The sequence below is a fragment of the Pantherophis guttatus genome, chromosome 1 (genome assembly GCF_059756535.1).
Source record: "Pantherophis guttatus breed Tessera chromosome 1, ASM5975653v1, whole genome shotgun sequence".
NCBI lineage: Eukaryota > Metazoa > Chordata > Lepidosauria > Squamata > Colubridae > Pantherophis > Pantherophis guttatus.
This window is the reverse complement of record NC_142063.1, coordinates 21,352,189-21,372,394: the sequence shown is the minus strand read 5'-3', so window position 1 is coordinate 21,372,394 and position 20,206 is coordinate 21,352,189. Positions and strand designations below refer to the sequence as shown.

Sequence of the window (20,206 nt, the reverse complement as noted above, 5' to 3'; positions counted from 1 at the left end):
TTGGGGAAAGCTGGTCTCTTTATCTATTTAACTGGTACTTTATTGCTTCTCCGCAGATCCGGTGGGAAAAGAACATTACCCTGGGAGAACCACCTGGCTTCCTTCACTCCTGGTGGTGGTGAGTAGCATCCACAGTCTTCTCAAAGGGATGGTGGGTGGAATGCATTGTCTAAATCAGTGTTTTCCTACCTTGCAACTTTAGGAGACGTGGACTTCAATTCCGGGTCACAAAGTCCACACATCTTAGAGTTGCCAAAGTTAAGAATGGTTAGTCTAGATCAGTGTTTCCCAAACTTGGCTATTTTAAGATGCATGGACTTCAACTCCCAGAATTCCCCAGCCAGTATGCCTGGTTGAGGAATAGTATGCCTGGTTGAGGAATTCTGGGAGTTGAAGTCCATACACCTTCAAAGGGTCAAGTTTGGGAAACACTGGTCTAGATCAGTGTGCGTTGTAACGTTGTCGTCACGCGACATATCATGCAGGGGTGGGTATTCACTTACCATCGCTAAGGATTCGCAAATGTGAGCGTGCGCATGCGCAGAACATCAAAAAGGGCCTGGTGGCTCAGCAGACTGATAGCATTGTGATTAACACCAGCTGTCTGCAATTACTGTAAGTTCGAATCTCACCAGGCTCAAGGTTGACTCAGCCTTCCATCCTTTCTAAGGTAGGTAAATTGAGGACCCAGTTTGTGGGGGCAGTAAGCTGACTTTGTATAAATATACAAAAGTATGAAGGCTATTGCTTAACGCACTGTAAGCCGCCCTGAGTCTCCGGAGAAGGGCGGCATATAAATCTAATTAAAAAAAAAGGGGGGGATGTGATGACATCCAGGTGGATGGGCGGAGCCTCCCGCAGCCGCCGCTATCAGTTTGCCCGAACCGGATAGAACCAGCTGAATACCACCACTGGTATCATGACTTTTCTCCCCTTAGCTCCCCCTTAGCTAAAATGGGTGTGGCCAGTGCGTGACGCATCTGGCCCATGGGCCATGAGTTTGACACCCCTGATCTAGATGGATATTTCCTTGATTATTCAGTGTCAGTCTTTCCAAATATGATGTGGACATCACCTACCACAATTCCTAGCCAAAACTGTTTGGAGAGCACATATTCAGGACGGCAGGTCTGTGAACATAGGACCTGCTATTTCCTATCAGTTCAGCTCATCAAATTTGTTATTGGCTCTTCTGAATGACAGAAGATTTTCCAAGATCTTGGACCAGAGGGGATTTTTCCATTACACCCTGATTGAGATCTTTTTAAGGGGATATATGCTGTCAGATATTGAACTCAGAAACTCTCAGATAAAGAATCTGTACACTTACTGAACAAGTTTCCTTTCCTCTTTTGGTAACACCATTATTTGAGAACAATGATTTCCAATTGAAGATAAAGCCATGAACAAATCAAGGCCAACAGACATTCACCTTATCCTGCTTCTCAGAATGTACTGGTAGTCCTCACTTAGTAACCTCAGTTGGGACCAGTGACTCACACTGCTAAGTGACACAGTTGTTAAGTGAAATATCACGTGACTGAGTCAGATTTACAACATCATTTCTGCTGCAATCATTAAGCAAATAATGGTAAATCCTTAAGCACAGGATCATGTGACCTGTGACTTACTGCCAGCTTTCCCACTGATTTTGTTCGTTGGAAGCCAGCAATGAAGCTTGCCATTGGCAATCATGTAATTGTGAGGCACTACAGCTGGGACGTGGTGGCTCAGTGGCTAAGACGCTGAGCTTCTCGATCGAAAGGTCAGCAGTTTAGTGGTTCGAATCCCTAGTGCCACGTAACGGGGTGAGCTCCTGTTACTTGTCCCAGCTTCTGCTAACCTAGCAGTTCGAAAGCATGTGAAAAATGCAAGTAGAAAAATAGGGACCACCTTTGATGGGAAGGTAACAGTGTTCCATGCGCTTTTGGTGTTTAGTCATGCTGGCCACATGACCACGGAGAAGTCTTCCGACGGCACTGGCTTTTCGGCTTTGAAACGGAGATGAGCACCGCCCCCTAGAGTCGGGAACAACTAGCACATATGTGCGAGGGGAACCTTTACCTTTACCTTACATCTGGTGTAAAATGCACAGTGGTTGCCACTGGGGATATTGTGACAGCTCTTAATTTTGAGGAGTGGTCGCAAGTCCTACTTTTTCACTACTGTCATAATTTCTAACAGTTGCTAAACAAGGCAATGGGTAAGAGAGGACTACCTGTATTCTCAGCTGGGCTCAAGAGCCAATTTGCTATACTTTGAAGGTGCTAGGCTACAAACCAGGACACTGAATTCTAGTTCTGCCATAGGCAGGAAAGCCAGCTGGATAACTTTGGACCAATTGTTCCCCCTCAACAACTCATGGGAGGAGGTAGAAATGTTAAGTATGGATGCTGCCACGAGCTGACCCAATTAAAAATAAATAATAATAAAGGGAAGGGAGGGAGGGAGGGAGGGAGGGAGGAAGGAAGGAAGGAAGGAAGGAAGGAAGGAAGGAAGGAAGGAAGGAAGGAAGGATAGATCAGCATCCTGAGAGTATCTGCATTCCTTCAAAAAGCAAACATGGAATAGGCTTTAACTTACTAGTCCTTCATGCAGTTTGAAATAGAGCATGTGGAAAAACCTGAGAAGTTGGGGGTGATGGCAGAAGAGATGGCATCACGGCGACCAAATTTCATATAACATAGGTAGCTCATGGAATCTCTCAGTACGTATACACAGATACACACATGCAGGCCTACCACACCCATCTTTATTTTTCCTGCCTTCTGCAGGAGTTTGCTGGCAGAGAAAATAGGGTGGAGAAAGTTCCCGGAAGGTAGGGAATTTTGGATACCCTTGGAAGAGGCGTTGACTGGGGAAGGGTGAGCGTGTGCACGTCTGTCTGTGTGTCTGCTGGATTTTTGCTCTTTCAGTCCCAACCTTAAAAGTCGCCCCCTCCTCCCAATTCTTGTTGTTGGCTTCAGGCACAACTGGAACACATTCAAGAGCTTTCCCCCCTCAATGCACACTCCTTCCCGGAAACCCCCCCTGTCCGTTGCGGCGTCTGGCTCCAGCTTCTACACATGGATGTGATTTGGAGGAATCCAGAGGCAGAATATTCCAGGGACCTAACTGGGGGTGGCGGCAATGGAGATCTGGCTTGATAAGTGTCCGTCCCCCCCAACCTTTGGCTCTTATCACAGGGAAAGGGCCTAGAAAGGGGGAGGGTTCCCTGTGTGGTGGGAAGAGAGTCTGGAGGGCATGATGGATGAAGTGCTGTATATCCCCCTCTCCCACTACGCTGACTCCCCCTGCCCCAGTCTCAAAACTTGGCTGGCTCTTCAGTTTTAGACGGATGGGTCTGTTTAGAGCATCTGCCTTCTTCCAACTGCCTTCCCTCCCTCCCTCCTTCCCTTCCACCACATCCCTTTCTTTTTTCAAGGGGCTGATTTTGTTTTATTATGTACGTGATTGTGCTGCAGCTACATTTTTCTACACTTTTTTCTCTTTGCATCTTTCCCGTTTTTTTAAAAGCGCATATGCACAAATTCCTTTCCTTTTGTTTTCCCTCTCCTCTCCTTCCCCCCCCGCCCTTCCTTTTTTTACAGAGTTGCTTTCTTTCTTTTTAGCCTTCCTCTCTGTTACTCTCTGAATCTTTCCTTTTGGTGGCATGTTTCTCTATTTCCCTTCATGAGAATCAGAGTTTGGGATCAAGGGACAATAGAGCAATAAGATTTGGCAGCATTCTGGAGTAATAAGAGACGGTTCATTAAAAGTGTCAAAAATGCACAGATATACTGTTGACTAGCTTTTCCTTTATCTGCCTGATGTCGTATGCATTGCAAGGTATTTATCTTCTTCCTGACATCTAATTTATTGTTTGTGGCAAAGTATATAAGTATTTGGTTTGAAGGATTAAGCATTGTAAACTCAATAACCTATACACAAAGAAACATGCATGTATACATATAGGTATGTATGTCTGTGTATATAATATACAGTGGCTAACAAAATATAGTTTTATTATATGCTAAGTCTTGATTGGCAATTCCTCAATTATTGATTCTCTGTCCCAAGAATATCTACAGTATTCTCTCTCTCTCTCTCTTTTTATTTCTCTTTCTCTCCCCCCATGCCCAATTGATTCCAGTTGGGATCAAAAGGGTACCCAACTACAGAAGTGAAATTCAGGTAGTCCTCTTCTAGTGAGTGCCTTGTTTAGTGACTAATTGTAATGGTGGTGAAAAAATCTTTGCTGGTCTGTAAAGCAAAGGATAACTGAAGTAAGATCGTAAGCAAAAGTCATTGTTTCATTTAGCAACCACTTTGTTTAACAGCTGAGTTGCTGGTTCCAATTGTGCTCGCTAAACAAGAATTACCTTTATTTTCTCATACCATTTAGGAAGGATGAGATCCCATCTATCAATTACTCCCAATAGATGAGATCTATAAAGAGTGAAATGCTTCTTCTGGTAGCGTATTCAGAGCACTTAATGCTACTCTGTACCGCAAAGTGGCATCACATATATATTCAGACACATTTTGTATTATGCTTTGTGGAGCAACATCAGGATATTTGGGCAACAACTTGTTCAAATTGAAACTGCCTCTCCTGGGTGATCCTCCAGAGAGGACCTGTTGCAGGAATGCTTTCCTTAGAAAGTACGGGCCTTACTGACCATGTGACAGGCCTTCTCAGTGGTGGCCCCCATATTAGAAATACTTTCTCTCAGAGGTACAGATGTTTCTGGACTTCCTGGCATTTTGTAAACAAGTCAAAGTAATTTAGTTTCAGTACATGTTCAGCAATTAGATTAGATTAGATTAGATTAAAGATTTGCATATGTTTTTGGATTATATTCTTTAAATTGTTTATATTAAATTTGCATTTTTGCTTTGTCTTTATTGTATCCTGCCCAGAGAATCAGGACTGGCCCAAATGATAAATATTGTAAAATGAATCACATTTTTTTTTTCCAAACGAACACAGGAAATAAAAGCAGGCACAGAAATCCCTTTTTCCTGCTTGCAATTTGATCAGTTTTTATTGGCAGCATTAGCCTTCTGGGTGATAAATCCAAAATTCCTCTCCTCCCCACTGCCCCAGGTCATTTTAAGTGAGGGCTGAGCTTTCGAGATATCCTATCGTTTAGGTTATTGTGATCTTGTTAGTGCAATAAGAAATGGAAAGTAAGAGGGTCTCTTCCTTCTAGCAATCTCATTTGGTATATGAAATTACAAGTTACTGCATACACTACTTTGTCATTTTGGTCATGAACAAATTTATTTCAAGGCAGGTACGTATTTGTTTCAGCAGAATCCCAGCAAAACGGCTGATCGTCTCTAGGAAATGAGCCCTGCAAAATTCAGTGAAGGCCAGCTCAGAGTAACATGCAAAAGGCTGCAATAATCTTGGGCTCATATACCAGGAAGTAAGCTCTGGTGAATTTAATGGGGCTTCCCAGGCATCGTATGTGCCAATCCCCTCCCCTAACTTATTTGGATAATAGAGCTATTTTTCAAGATTGGAAATGGGACTGATTTTGTTTGCAACTGAGAAGCAGGATGTTAATATCTATGGAGATTCTCAGTCATCCAGGTCATGGTTGTCCCAAAGGTGCTTTTTCAAGAGGCAACTGAACGTTCTTGTTTTTCTTTGAAGACCATTCACTTCTCATCCAAGAAGCTTGTTCAGCTCTGACTAGATGGTGGGGAATGGAAGGATTTATACTCCTTGGAGACAGCTGGTCATTTGCATTCTTTTTTGACCAGCTGTCTGCAAGGAGTATAAATCCTTCCACTCCCTGCCATCCAGGCAGAGCTGAAGAAGCTTCTTGGATGAGAAGCGAAATGTCCTCAAAGCAAAACAAGAAAGTCCAGTTGCCTCTTGAAAAAAGCATCTTTGGGACAGGATATTAATAGTTGTCTAGCACGTCGTTTTGATCTTGGACATCAGGCCCTGTTTTCCTTTCTTTTTCAGAAATAGTTCAAAATAGTTCAAAGTCTACCTGTGGGAGAGCCGCGCGGCATATAAATTTAATAAATAAAAAAAATTAAAATTAATCCTCATTCTGGAGTCCCCCCCCAAATTACCTGCCCATGGTGATAGAATGGCTTGCTCATACAACACCTTAAAGCTAAGTGCAGGTTAGCAAAACATGTTTTATGTAACATGCAATTCCCAAACAGGAAAACAAAACAATGGCTCAACGTGACAGCATGGATCATACCACGTAACTAAGACAGTTGCTGGGCTTTGCCACAAAATGGTGCAATTACAATTGGCCCAGCCCCATTTTACTGTCATCTGGTGTAGTTCAGGGGTCTGCAACCTTAAATTCTCAAAGAGCCATTTGGACCCGTTTCCCACAGAAAAGAAAACACCAGGAGCCACAAAACCTGGGTGGGTGTGGCCAACTCGATGTCACTCACTTCCACCGGTCACATGACCACCACCCCCAGCCACGCCTACCCAGCCGGTCATTAGGGCAGAGAACCAGTTGTTAAAAAACACAGGGAACCACAAAAATTATTTATATGCTGCCCTTCTCCCATAGGACTCGGAGCGGCTCACAACAATAAACAACCCGACAATAGATAAAGATTAAATAATATTAAAAACCAATTTAAAATCCCCAAATCCCCAAGTTAAAATCCACGGCAGATCAGGGAAGTTGCTGAAAGAGCCATGTCTTTAGGTTGGCGCGGAAGGTGCGGAGGTCAGGGGCCGTCCGGAGCCCGGTAGGCAAGCCATTCCAGAGGGTCGGTGCGACCACAGAGAATGCCCTCATCCTGGGGACTGCCAGCCGACACTGTCTGGCCGAGGGGACCCGGAGGAGGGCAGCCCTATGTGAGCGCACTGGGCGGTGGGAGGCCGGTAGGAAGTGATCCTGCAAATACCCCGGGCCCATGCCATGAAGGGCTTTATTATAGGTGAGTACCAGCACCTTGGTACTCACCTATAAATCCTTTTGACATATCTCTCTCTCCCCTCCCTCCCTCCTTCTCTCCCCCCCTCTCTCCCTCTCTCTCTCTGTATCTCTCTATGTCTCTCTCTCTCCCCCTCTCTCTGTATCTCTCTGTCTGGCTGGTTCTCCATCCCCTGCCATTGCCCTTACCTTCTCAGGCCAGGTGAGGAGTGACGGGGAGGGGAGGGGAGGGCGAGGGGCAGGGCCAGCCAGTTTTGGGATCACTTGACAGGGTGCCACAGCAGAGGGCCCAAAGAGCCACATGTGGCTCCGGAGCCATAGGTTGCTGACCCCTGGTGTAGTTTATGAACCAGCAAGAGTAAGTCTTCCTGGGCCTTCTAAATTTACAGCAAGAATCATGGCCAAAGTGCAGTCTGCATGTATAAATCTACAGATACATATGCTTGATGGCGAGATAGAAATTCCAGGTCCATGGCTAATTTTCCTTGTCCCTCTAAACATTCTTGGCAACTGTGCATTCTTGGCACACACTATGGGGATAGTTATGCTCCTCTCTCTCCCCCCCCCCACCTCCGCCAAGACTTTGCAGAAAGACCACAAGGGGAGAGGCCCCACGCAGCAGCGGAGATCACGTGACTCCTCTCCCATGGGGCCAGGGGACTGCTTCCCAGAAATCCAACAAGCAGCCTGATTTATTGGAGGCTGAAACAAGCAAGGAGAGGATCCAGGCTGCTGGGCTTAACCCTTCAGAAGCTAGAGGGAGAAGGTCAAAGGCATGTTAAGCGGGCATTTGGCCACTGGGTGGCTTGGGCATCTGCACAGCTACAAAAAGATAGATCCTCCTCACCCAGAGACAGAGCTTTGCTTTGTTAGCGTTTGGGTGGGAGCCTGTGGTGCCCGCATCCATAGCTCATTGACCCTGGCCAGGAAGTTTGATATCTAATCAGCTCAATAGTTTAGTTGATTGTGGTGTCCTTTGTAAACCTGTCTGACCTGTTGGATTGCAAGATGAAGTTGGGAGAAATAGAGGAGCGTATGTATCATCAAAGGGAGGGATGAAATTTCATTTCGTTCTGAAATTACATTTCATTCTCTTTTTAACAGTAGCTGACTGCCCAGCTTCTGCATCTGGTAGCTAAGGGGCAGCTGCCAGTGTCTTCTGGCAGTTTCTGCACAGAGATTCTTTTCCTGGCATTCTGATTGTAAGATGGAGAGTGGTTGTTTTTTTCTGACCCAAACAAAGGCTGTATATCCCCTTTGGGTAGCACAAGACAGTCCTTTGCTCTGAAAAAAATTACCGTAATTCAGCGTTCACTTCATTTAAAATTAAATGTAAGTAATAATACTTTCCAGCCATTTATTTTACCATTCTGTCCTCCTGTTGCATTAAAAATTACAGTTTGATAATCATTCTGGAGGTGCTGAGGATCACAACTCCCTTTCTTCCTTCCTTCCTCCCTCCCTCCTTCCTTCTCTCTCTCTCTCTCTCTCTTTATTTCTTCTTCGATGTATTAATGATATTTAGAGACCCTCATCTCCCTCATAGAGTGTTTTCAGTGACATTATAGCTCCAGTGACTCACTTCTTACTTAAATTCTGTTACAGAATCACCCAGCTGCGGGTTTTTTGACCTCAAAACTACTGTCCGCCCTAGATGCAAGCATCAGTTCATGGGTGGACTATCAGAAAGCTCTATGTTTGCTGGAACAGGGGTTGTCAAAAAAGTCAAAGTGGTGACTCTGCCCTCATAATTCAGACCCTGTTCCTTTTTTAATGTACATCATAGTTGCCATCTTGACTTTTTTACCTTGCCCCTGACTTTTAATTAACCACAATTCTCAGTCTAGTTGCCTATATTCTAAAAAAAAATAAAAATCTTAAGATCAGTTAAAGCATTTAGCGTTCAGATCCCATATTGAGCTGGGTTAGGTTTAACATTTGGGGTAACAGACCATGATGTGTGTCATTCCATTTGCTTAGGTTGGTTCAGTATTTTTCTGAATCCAGAAAAAAGATTATATAGGAAGTATATAATATATATATAACTTCCTATATTCCTGTTTTCTGGATTCAGAAAAATACTGAACCAACCTAAGCAAGTGGAATGACTCATACTGTCTATGTATGTATGTACCGGTATGTTGTATTGCCCATTGTAGGAACAGAGATGTTAGTCTGGGATAGCCAAAAATTAGGAGACTGATAGTGCCCTTTTAGAGGAACAGCTTTTGTTTTAACAAAATACATTGGCCTGAAAAGGTGCTACCGACTCCTTCAGATTTTAGGAAGTTGTGTAAACTTTTAATTTGCAAAAAATGAGCCTGGAGAAAGATAATCTCTGTTGGGTTACATTGCCTGTAATTACAAACATTTGCTTCTGTGCCTTGGTTAGTTGATAATCTTGGTTGGGTTCCAGTACTTTATGTGGAGGCTCCACATCAAGGCTTTGGCATTTCAGTTAAAGCTGCTGGGAGAAGCTGCTCTTCCTGGAACCTGAATTAACATTCTTGGTCAGAGCTGGGCAAATCGTGATTTAAGCTTTGAAAGCAAATAATCTACATGCCAATAGTCCAGATTTCTTCTAGGATTTCCCAGTTAAGTTATGGATGTCTAGCACATGCTTTTCTAGAACTTCTACTTTCAACAGCTCCGCCGTAGCCAGGGAACCTGAAAGTTCTAATATGGCAACATCTGAAGGACCACAAGTGATGCTAAATAAATTTGGATGGAAATAAATCATGGGGAGCTTTAAGTTCCTTTTATCCTGGCATCTTCTTCCTAAAAGTCCCAAATCCATATTAATGTTGCCTCTCTTTCTCCTTGTTCCCTTGCTATCCCATAGTGTGTTTTGGGACCTGTACTGTGCAGCACCTGATCGGCGAGAGACCTGCGAACACTCAAGTGAGGCCAAAGCTTTCCACGATTATGTGAGTACAATGTGCGAGGCTGATGCCGATCGTGTGTATGGTCATTCAGATGCTGTGTGATTTGGACTTCTGGGCCTCCTGGATAAGACCAAAGTGAATGTAGTGAAAGAGAGGTGAAAGCAATTTGAAGAGAGTTGAAAGCAATTCACTTGGGATATTCAAGGTGACCGGCTGAAACAACCCATAAAGGAATTCTATTTCAGCCATATTTTGAACGCAAGGGTCTTTGCTCCAACCTGATTGTCGTGATACCAAACTGCAGACATCCTGTCAATCCCAACATGGATGATGTAGGAGAAGTATCAGGGGACACATGATAGCAGTGTTCCAATATTTGAGGGGCTGCCACAGAGAGGGGGGGTTTCAACCTATTTTCCAAAGCACCTGAAGGCCAGACAAGGAACAATGGATGGAAACTGAATAAGGAGAGATTTGACCTGGAAATAAGGTGAAATTTTCTGACAGTGAGAGCAATCAACCAATGGAACAGCTTGCCTTCGCAAGTTGTGGGAGCTTCATCACTGGAAGCTTTTGAGAAGAGACTGAACTGCCATCTGCCAGAAATGGTGTAGGGTCTCCTGATTGGGCAGAGGGTTGGACTAGATGACCTACAAAGTCCCTTCCAACTCTGTTAATCTCTTAAAACAGTACCATCAAACACCAGTCAATCTTTGATGACCACTAAACATTTCAAGGTGGTTTGCATGCATATTCTTTTGTTCTACATTCACTTGGAGTAAATAATAGTGAGTCACACCTGAGGGTAGAAATGCCCATCATGATGGTGACTGATCAGGATAGGGCAATGAATGAGAGCTACCCAAATGCTTCTCTACCATTTAAACAAAACCTGCCCTGGTTCTAGAAGAAGTAGCATTCCAGCACTTTTTCTCATAGTATCTGATTAGATGCCAGTATTTCATAAGCAATACAAATGAAAACCTCCAGACGCTTTTATATAATCACTAGCAACTTGTATTTAGAGAACTAGAATGCCTCTGAGCATACAGAATCCATAATTGTGTAAATAGCAGCCAATAGATTTCTGTTTCCCTCAAATGGAGGTATCACATAGGTAGAAAATGCATGGCACCTGTTCTTAAATCTACCTATAAATCTTTTCTAGAGATTCCTGGATTAATCAGCCCATGGTTTTCAGCCACTTGTAGCAGGTCTTAGCAAAAGCAGTTTTTGAAACTCTTTAAGTCAGGGTTTCCCAACCTTGGCACCTTTAAGACACGTAGACTTCAATTCCCAGAATTCCCAACTCAGATATGATTGCCTGGGGAATTCTGAGAGTTGAAATCCACGTATCTTAAAGTTGCCAAAATTGGGAAACCCTGTTTTAAGATAAAGGAGTAATTCTACTTTGGCAGGTTGATTAGCAGTTATTCAATGTAGTCAATATTAGAATTAATAAAAAATTCATATTCAGAGGTAGTGTGTGTGCGTGCGAGTGCATGCATGTGCGAGCACACATGCCCTCGAGTCAATCTTGACTTCTGGCAACTTCCTGGACAAATCTTTGCAGTTTTCTTGGCAAGATTTCAAAAATGATTTGCCATTGCCTTCTTCCTAGGACTGAGAAAGTCTACATCTAAATACCAGTTATTAAGAAATAACTAATAGAGGTAGGCTGTCCCATTGTGCCCTGTTCATGGGCCAGCTGGTGTATGAATGGCTGTTATTCATTATATCAAACTGAACCTCCATGTTCCTAAATAGTATATAGTTAAATACGATGTGTCTGTGTGGTTTTTGAATGTTTCTGCCTCCTTTTTGGAAAGCTTTTAAATCATGAGTGTCCAGCCTTTTGGCTTGTCTGAGCTACACTGAGTGAAAAGGAGTTGTTTTGAGTCACATGTAAAATATATAATATGGTTAATGTACACAAATAACAAACTTCCTTCAGTTTTTATCTTTTGGGGCTGCATTACTAGCTGTCCACTGCATGTGGCCCATGGGCTGTGGGTTGGACGCACCTGTTTTAAATTGTAGTCTAAAAAGTACTTTGATTTTTACAGATAAGATTTAAGTCAAGGGAAGGACTGACTGCTGTAGTACCAGTATGAGAGTCGTTTCCTCTCTATCAAGAGTGAAATGCAGTTATTTCATTGTCGATGTTCAGCTCTTCTACAATAGTCTGTATCTGAGGAAGAAAAAAGAACCGAAGAGCCTCTAATTAGAAGCTAAGCTAAGCAGGCATTATTAAATACGTTATTAAACACAGGTTTAGCCCCCAAGACTTAGAAGATAAACAGACACTAGTAAAACCAAAGAATTGAACAAGATTCAATTATTTATTTATTTTAATCCATAATTGGATTCATTAAGGTATAAGGTTTTGATTCAGTTAAGAAGAAATGAGAAACGAAAATGCTTTTGTTTAAATAAAAATGCACCAAAATATGCTTGGATTCAAATTCGGTCTAATTGTCTATAAAATTGGGGGGGGGAGAAAGAGAGAGAGAGCGGAAGGGAGAGAAAGAGAGAGAGGGGGGAGTGAGGGAGGAAGGGTAAAAGAAAAATTACATTTTAATTTTCTAGACTCAAACCCTTCTTCTGTTATTCCTTCTTCTCTCTCTCTCTCTCTGTGCCCCCCTCCCATTGCTCCCCTGGAGAATAGGCTTTGGATCCTTTGTGAGCGAGAAATTGCCTAAGAGGAGTCATGCGGCGTTTGCTTCTGCTGTTTTCCTTGCTAGGTGGCCACGCGGTGCTGTACCATACATCCAGCTCTCCTCCCTGCCTGTTTCCATGGGAACCGCATTCTTTTTGGACCACCTTTCTTCTGACACATGCTGAGGCCAGCAGCCCTTGGCCTTGCCCACCTCTCCCTCTGCCCACAGGCCAGCACGGGTTAATCATCCTAGATGTTGCCCACAAACTGGCCCTGTGCCACTTACATCAATATTTCAGGGAGTGCTGCAGGAGCTCTCTGCATAGCAAATGATTAATGTTCAGTGATGGAAATCCCCCCCCCCCATCCTCAACAACCTGCATGGCCATAGAGTACAATGGGTGGCTGAGTTCCCCGGCTCATCCGTCCAGCCTGGCCATATACAGGTAGTCCATGACTTACAATAATTTGTTTAGTGACTGTTCAAACTCACAATGGCATTGGAAAAAAGTAACTTATGACCATTTTTCACACTTAACGACCATTGCAGCATCCCATGGTCACGTGATCAAAATTCAAATGCTTGGCAGCTGACTCATTTATAACGGTTGCAGTCTCCCAGGGGTCATGTGATCACCATTTGCAACTTTCTGACAAGCAAAGACAATGGGGAAGCCAGATTCATTTAACAACTCTGTTACTAACTTAACAACTGCAGTGATTCGCTTAACAATTGTGGGAAGAAAGGTGGTAAAATGGAGCAAAATTCATTTAACAACTATCTCAGCATCAAAAATTTTGGGCTCAATTATGGTCATAGGTCAAGGACTATCTGTATTAATCTCGGGGAAAGGTAGCAGTATACATTAAGTATGATATAAAGGATACGATGCTGGATGACAAATAGGAAAAGCCAGGTTTTAAATCTGCCCTCTGTCCTGGAAGTTAACTGGGAGGCTTTGAATAGGCACAAACAGCCCCATCTACATTGGTTTTTGGGGTTCACAAGGAAGGCAGATCCATAGGTGCCTTGCCTTCAACTCCTGAACAAAGTGGGGTATAAATCTAATGAATGATTATTCTTGCTGATAGCCAAGCCAAATCCGATCTCCTTCCTGCACAATCAATATGATGTTCAAGTGGTTCCAAAAATTCCTTGGAATGTGAAATAATCCTCAGTTTTTATATTCATAGAGATTGATTCTGAAAGGACCACGAAAGCCTTTTTATGTAATCTTACAAGATTTGGAGCAAGCCTCACAATATTCTGGCCATTTTATGTTTTAAGCACACATGCTTAAAACACATTCAAGCACTTACAGTGTCACCTAAATATCAGAAAACGTTCTCCATTTCTGAATTACCCTGCTTCCCCAAAAATAAGACATCCTCTGATAAGAAGCCCAATCGGGCTTTTGAGCGCATGCACTAAAATAAGCTTCCCCCCGAAAATAAGCCCTCCCGAAAATATTTAAATGCAGAGCTGGAAATCAGGTAAGATGGCAAGAGGAGCCCGATCTTGCTCCATGCGCCCCAAAATAATAAGACCTCCCTGAAAATAAGGCCAAGCACTTATTTTGGGGTTCAAAAAACTATAAGACAGGGTCTTATTTTTGGGGAAACACGGTAGTAGACGTAGACCAATTATTGTGGTTGATACCTCTCTGTGGCATAACATGATTTATGAACTGAAATCATTTGATATATTCAGCAACTGCGATTAAGTAAATCGTGGCTTCATGTAAAACCATTTAGGGTCAGCAAAGCAAGCTCATCGTGTATGTGTAGCCAAATAGCCTATATGTCCATCTGCCTCTGAATAACCTCGGTTGAGCTGAACTAAAATCTTGATAAGAGAGAGAGATTTATGTTGTATTTTTTCTGCTGGACTTCCAGATTGATTATTTATCTGATTACTGCCAGCATGAATGTCTGTGGAGGAGAGGGGTCAAAAAAGTCAAGGTGGCACCCACAACCATGCAGTCAAAGCCCCGCTCTTTATACATGCAGGTAAAAAACTTTATACATGCAGGTAAATGCAGCGGGGTTTTGTTTGCACAGTTGTGGCCGCCATCTTGACTTTTCGACACCTCTTTTCCAGTGGACACGCTGGTTGACAGCTTATCCTTTCAGAAATTTATTTATTTATTTATTTATTAGTTTGATTTATATGCCGCCCTTCTCCGGAGACTCAGGGCGGCATATAAATCAAACTAATGGATCCGGAGGCTCGTTTTGATGGGGACAAATATGCGATACGATATTTTTCTACTCTGTTCTGTCGTGTCTGCTTCGATGTTTATGTATGGCCTGAATTCCTCACTTTTGAGCCTCAGTCGATGTTGGGGAAAGTGGGTGTTTTCTGACTGAGTTTATCCCCCAGGAGCATGCAATTCGGGGATTTACTAATATCAGCTTTCAAGGCAGTCATTTTGTGAGGCTGCCTACGAGGCCTTTCCAGGCTCAGAAAGATGACGGACTCCTGAAATTCCAGGAGTTCATTCTGTCCACGAAGGGGAGATTATAAAAGGATTAAACCTTTGGAAGGGGAAGAACTCTTTAAATCCATGACACGGAGCTCCACTGTACGAAATTCCTCCAGGGAGACTTGTTCTCCGTTTGCCTGCCTTCTCCAGTTTGGCCTATTTGGGGCTTTTCCAGCTAACAAGACCATGTTGGCTGGCATCGGGTGGAGGAGGGAGTTTGTAGTCCCAACGTGTCTGAAGGGCACCAGGTTGCAGATGTCAGTTTTCTGTTGCCCAAGTCCATATTCCCTGCCAAAGATTGTGCCTGTCCTTTCCTTTTTTTTCCTTTCCTCATATAAGGGATAGGTTGTACAGCTGTGGGGCAGGGAAGGCAGCCAAGCGCTATTTTGAACTCTGACTTGGTTTTTCCTTGTTCTCTAAGCCAATCCCAACCTCCCCAGCTTGGAGGAAGCACTAAATTATTTGGAAATGGCAGCGGGGAGCAAAAAATCCCGGGGCCGTCTTCTCTGCCTGCCTTTCGAAGCAACAGCAGCAGTGTTGAATATTGTGTTCTAGCTGGCCTCCTGTGGAGGGTGGGGTGGGGTGGGGGGGCTGCAGTCCTTCACCACCCCCCTCTAAATTAAAACCACTTGGAGTGGAGACAATGCGTGAGGGGCCAGGCTGGAAAAAAAAAAAAGGCAGAAAATTCCTGCCGTCTTAACAGCTCCCCCTGGAGCCAAGTTGGCTCCCAATGAATGCCTGCCTTGAATCAGAAAATGTAGCTCGTTCGTTCGTTCGCTCACTCACTCCACAGCGCACAAATCTCAGCTCTGGCTGCTGTGGCTCAGAAAGTCCTGCAAAACAACTTTTTTCTACTCATTTCTAAAGATCTAAGTGCCAGGGCCCACTGTAGCAACATTGCCAAAAAGACATTAAGAGTTGTTAACCGAATCTTGCGTAGCTTCTTCTCTGGTAATATTGTACTACTAACTAGAGCATACAAAACATTTGCTAGACCAATTCTCGAATACAGCTCATCTGTCTGGAACCTGCACTGCATATCGGACATTAATACAACTGAGCGAGTCCAGAGATATTTCACGAGAAGAGTCCTCCATTCCTCTACCCGCAATAAAATACCTTATGCCACCAGACTTGAAATCTTGGGCTTAGACAACTTAGAACTACGCCGACTTCATAGGTATGACCTAAGCGTAGTACATAAAATTATCTGCCACAACATCCTACCTGTCAATGACTACTTAAGCTTCAACCACAACAATACACGAGCAAATAATAGATACAAACTCAAGGTAAACCGCTCCAAACTCGATTGCAGAAAATAGGACTTCAGTAACAGAGTGGTCAACGCCTGGAATGCACTACCTGACTCTCTGGTTTCTTCCCTAAACCCCCAAAACTTTAACCTTAAACTGTCTACTGTTGATCTCACCCCATTCCTAAGAGGTCTGTAAGGGGCGTGCATAAGTGCACCAGCATGCCTACTGTCCCTGTCCTAACGTTCCTTTTTACTCTTACTCTTTTCATATATTAAAATTATGTTTATACTTCTACCTGTTATCTTATATATGCTTGACAAATAAATAAATAAATAAACTTCAAGCTCCACTATTTGCAGATCTTTTCTCTGCCGCCCAAGACTCAACCCTGCTTGAGTGGCTGGTTGTGCTGGCCCACAATGCGCTGGGCAGGTAAAATAATGGAGTCTGTCAGTTTGACCTCTTCCCCTCTCTCCACAGAGCTCCGCAGCTACGACCAGTCCTGTGATGGCCAACCTGCCTCCCAGTGATGCCATCCCCAGCGGGCCTATGTTGTCGGGCTTTTTTCAGGTGGGAATAGACTGAGGTTGGGAATGGGGTGCTGCTGAACCCTAAGCATCCTGCAGAACTTGCCTTCATCTTGGTAGAGCCTCCATGTTCGAAGGCAGTCTACCTTTGAAACTGTCAGAAACTTGGCAGGGAAGGTCTGCCTTATAAGTAATCCTTGACTTAACAACCATTCATTCAGTGACCACTCACAGTTATAATGGCACTGAAAAAAGTGACTTGCAACCAGTCCTTGGTGCTGTTGGTGCTGTGACAACTTACGATTGTCATAGCACCACCACCTGGTCATGTGATCAGAATTTGGACACTTGACAACTGGCATATATTTACAGCATTTGAAGCATCCCAGGGTCATGTGATCACCCTTTGCTTCTGACAAACAAACTTAGTGGGGGAAGCTGAATGCGTTTTACCACAGATGTGCTTAATGATTCACTTAATAACAGCAGTAATTCATTTAACAACTATTGCAAAAAAGGCCATAAAATCAGGCATGCATCACTTAACAACTGCCTTGCTTGGCGTTAGAACAGGCCTGTCAAATTGACGACCTCCAAGCCGGCTGCATCACGCACAGGCCACGCCCACCCCGGCTCCGCAAAGGCAAAAAATGTCGCGATACATCACAATACGTCATGTGATGTGATCGAGTTTGACACCCGTGCATTAGAAAGTCTGGTCCCACTTGTCGTAAGTCAAGGACTACCTACACTAAAAATGACATACTGCATGAGATGAACTCTGTGTAATTAGGGCTTTCTTGTCCCTCTAAATAGAGGCAGATATAAGTACCAATGGAAGAGAATATTTGTAGTTCAGAATATTTGAACTGTGGTGATCTGGTAGGTTTCAGTTGAGAGACAGAAGAGGAAGACTTGTGTTTCAACATACAGTTCCTCTTGCATCTTGTAACAGAAGCTCATTTGCTAATGGATCCCCATACCATTAGGGCTGTGTTTCTCAACTTCGGTGATTTTAAGATATGTGGACTTCAACTCCCAGAATTCCACAGCCAACCATGCTAGCTGGTGAATTCTGGGAGTTGAAGTCCACACATCTTTAAGAAGCTGAGGTTGAGAAAAACTGCATTAGGGAATAATCCCTAATGCTTTTTCCTTTCTTGTGGCTCCAGGCTTCAGCATGCATCCCTGTTGCTTGAATTTATGCAAAATTACTGTGGAACAGAAGAAGTCTTGAACAATAAGCCACAGCTATCTCCCCATAATTGCATTTCTGTTTCTTCCCTAAGGGACCACCTGGCTCCCAGCCATCCCTACATGCTCAAGCACCCATGCACAATCCCAATGCGGCAATGATGGGACCCCATAATCAGGTAAGACCAGAGAAAGAGGCAGCCTTTCGTAATTGGCATTAGCCCAGCTGTGCTCTGCTATCTGACCTCATTCTTTCCCCAAATCTTAAACCAATTGTATCTTTTGTTTTACACATTTTGGTACCAACACATCGTGTATTTTGGAACGTGTACAACAAACTATTGTAATCCATTACTCCATACCAAGCAACTAAATTGTGGTCTATTCACAAGGAAGTCCTACTGAATTGTTGGGGATTTCCTTCAAGAAAATACATTGTTGTTTTACATTAGCATCAGGAGTGAAATCCAGCAGGTTCTGACAGGTTCTGGAGAACCGGTAGCAGAAATTTTGAGCAGTTCAGAGAACTGGCAAATACCACCTCTGGCTGGCCCCAGAGTGGGGTGGGAATGGAGATTTTGCAATATCCTTCCCCCAGGAGTGGGGAGGGAATGGAGATTTTCCAGTATCCTTTCCCTGCCAAGCCCACCAAGCCACGCCCACAGAACCGGTAGTTTTAAAAAAATGGATTTCACCACTGATTAGCATGCTCTGTGAACCCAGGCATTGTATGTTATATGGTTTAGCTGTTTGTAGAAATTTATCCAGTAGTTTAGTCTTATGTGCAGATCCAGCCACAGAGCTGTTGCCTGGATTTCAATTATCTATGAATAGAGAATTGTTACCTTTTAGAATTATATGAGAATCATCTTGCATTGGAATATCGTTTCCAGGTTCTGTTCCCACTGGGTAATCCATTCCATCTCCATCTTCCCCAAGTTCCGAATTACGACGGTACTGAATGAACGATGGTTACAACTGGTTCTTGGAGTTCTGGTTGTCCCAGCACATACCGCATGGTCATGTCATCATGATCTGGGTGCTTAGCAACCTGTTCGCACTGGTTGCCAAGCACCCCACAATCATGGCATCAACATTTGCAACCATTCCTGCTGACTTCACCAGAAAGTCAATGGGGAAGCTGGCAAGGAATGTCAGAAGGCTCTGGGTTGAGTCTTCCCCAATTCCTCTCTGCTTATGTTTCACCAGCCACTTACACCCCCCCCCACCTGCCCTTCCCCAACTTGGATAGCACCTTTTCTACAGCCCCTTGCAACCTCATACACTCCCTGATCCATGCAATGCCTCTTGTGCATCCCCTCGTATCTTCCCTGTGCACTCTACCTGTGCAGCACCTCTTGCATACCCTTGCCAACTCATGAGGCACTCCATCCCCAACCTGTGTAGTGCTTCTTGTGCATCTTCCCCACACCACTGTGCCTCTTATGCATCCCCTCAGTCCTTTCCACATCTGCCAGCAGCCATTTACCTAACTACTGGCCTGGAATTTGCAAGTTCCTGCTGACTTTCCCACTGATTTCAATAGTGGGAAGCCGGCACGAAGCTGCCTTGCCTAACAACCACGGAAATTCAGTTGACAACAATAATGGGACTGCAGGGATTGCCATTGCTAAGTGGCCATCATATGTTAAGGATTGTACTTTTGAAATTGTAATAATCTTGCATAATTGCCATGATTCCTTGCTTGAAACCTCATGAGATTTTTGAGGTGGGGGGGCAGAGATTGCGCCAAATATCATAAATTTCACGTAATACAAAATCTTGCAAGATTGGTAAAAAATTTCCTATTTTGGCCATTTGGGATTTGAAGTGATTTGAGCCTTTGAGTTATTGTTGACGCCTGGTGACTGCTTGGACTAGTTCCTACTGGTATTATTTTCTTGGCAAAATGTTAGAATTGATTTGCTATTGCCTTCTTCCTAGGGCTGAACAGAATGACTGGTCCAAGGTCACTCAGGTGGCTTTGTGCCTAAGGTGGAACTGGAACTCCCGGTCTCCCAGTTTCTAGTGCAGTGCCTTAACCCTTAATCAAACTAGCTCTTCTAGAGATTCTTTGTTGTAGCTCCTACATCAAATTCATTTTTACTTAATTTTGGACCCTTCTGATACCATTTGGATGGGTTACATGTGGATATTGCACATATGTGGTGTTTGCAATTGTTGCATTCCCAATTCTGACCGGTTCTCAAAAGCTGCTCAGTCACCTGGTAGAGAAGGTGGGAAGTGATAAGAGAAGTTGGGAAGTGTTAATTAAAAAATAAATG

At 43.7% G+C, this 20,206-nt stretch overlaps 1 protein-coding gene across 3 annotated transcripts in view; it reads left to right on the top strand.

Moving 5' to 3' along the window:
• The window catches only part of SSBP4 (single stranded DNA binding protein 4), a 65,169-nt gene that overhangs the window by 21,942 nt on the left and 23,021 nt on the right, over window positions 1-20,206 (top strand). For all 3 annotated transcript variants that reach the window (XM_034437637.3, XM_087894438.1, XM_034437636.3), the window contains exons 3-6: window positions 57-118; window positions 9,754-9,838; window positions 16,681-16,770; window positions 18,017-18,100. In XM_034437637.3, the coding sequence (XP_034293528.1) occupies window positions 57-118; window positions 9,754-9,838; window positions 16,681-16,770; window positions 18,017-18,100 (321 nt within the window). The remainder of the gene's footprint in view (window positions 1-56; window positions 119-9,753; window positions 9,839-16,680; window positions 16,771-18,016; window positions 18,101-20,206) is intronic.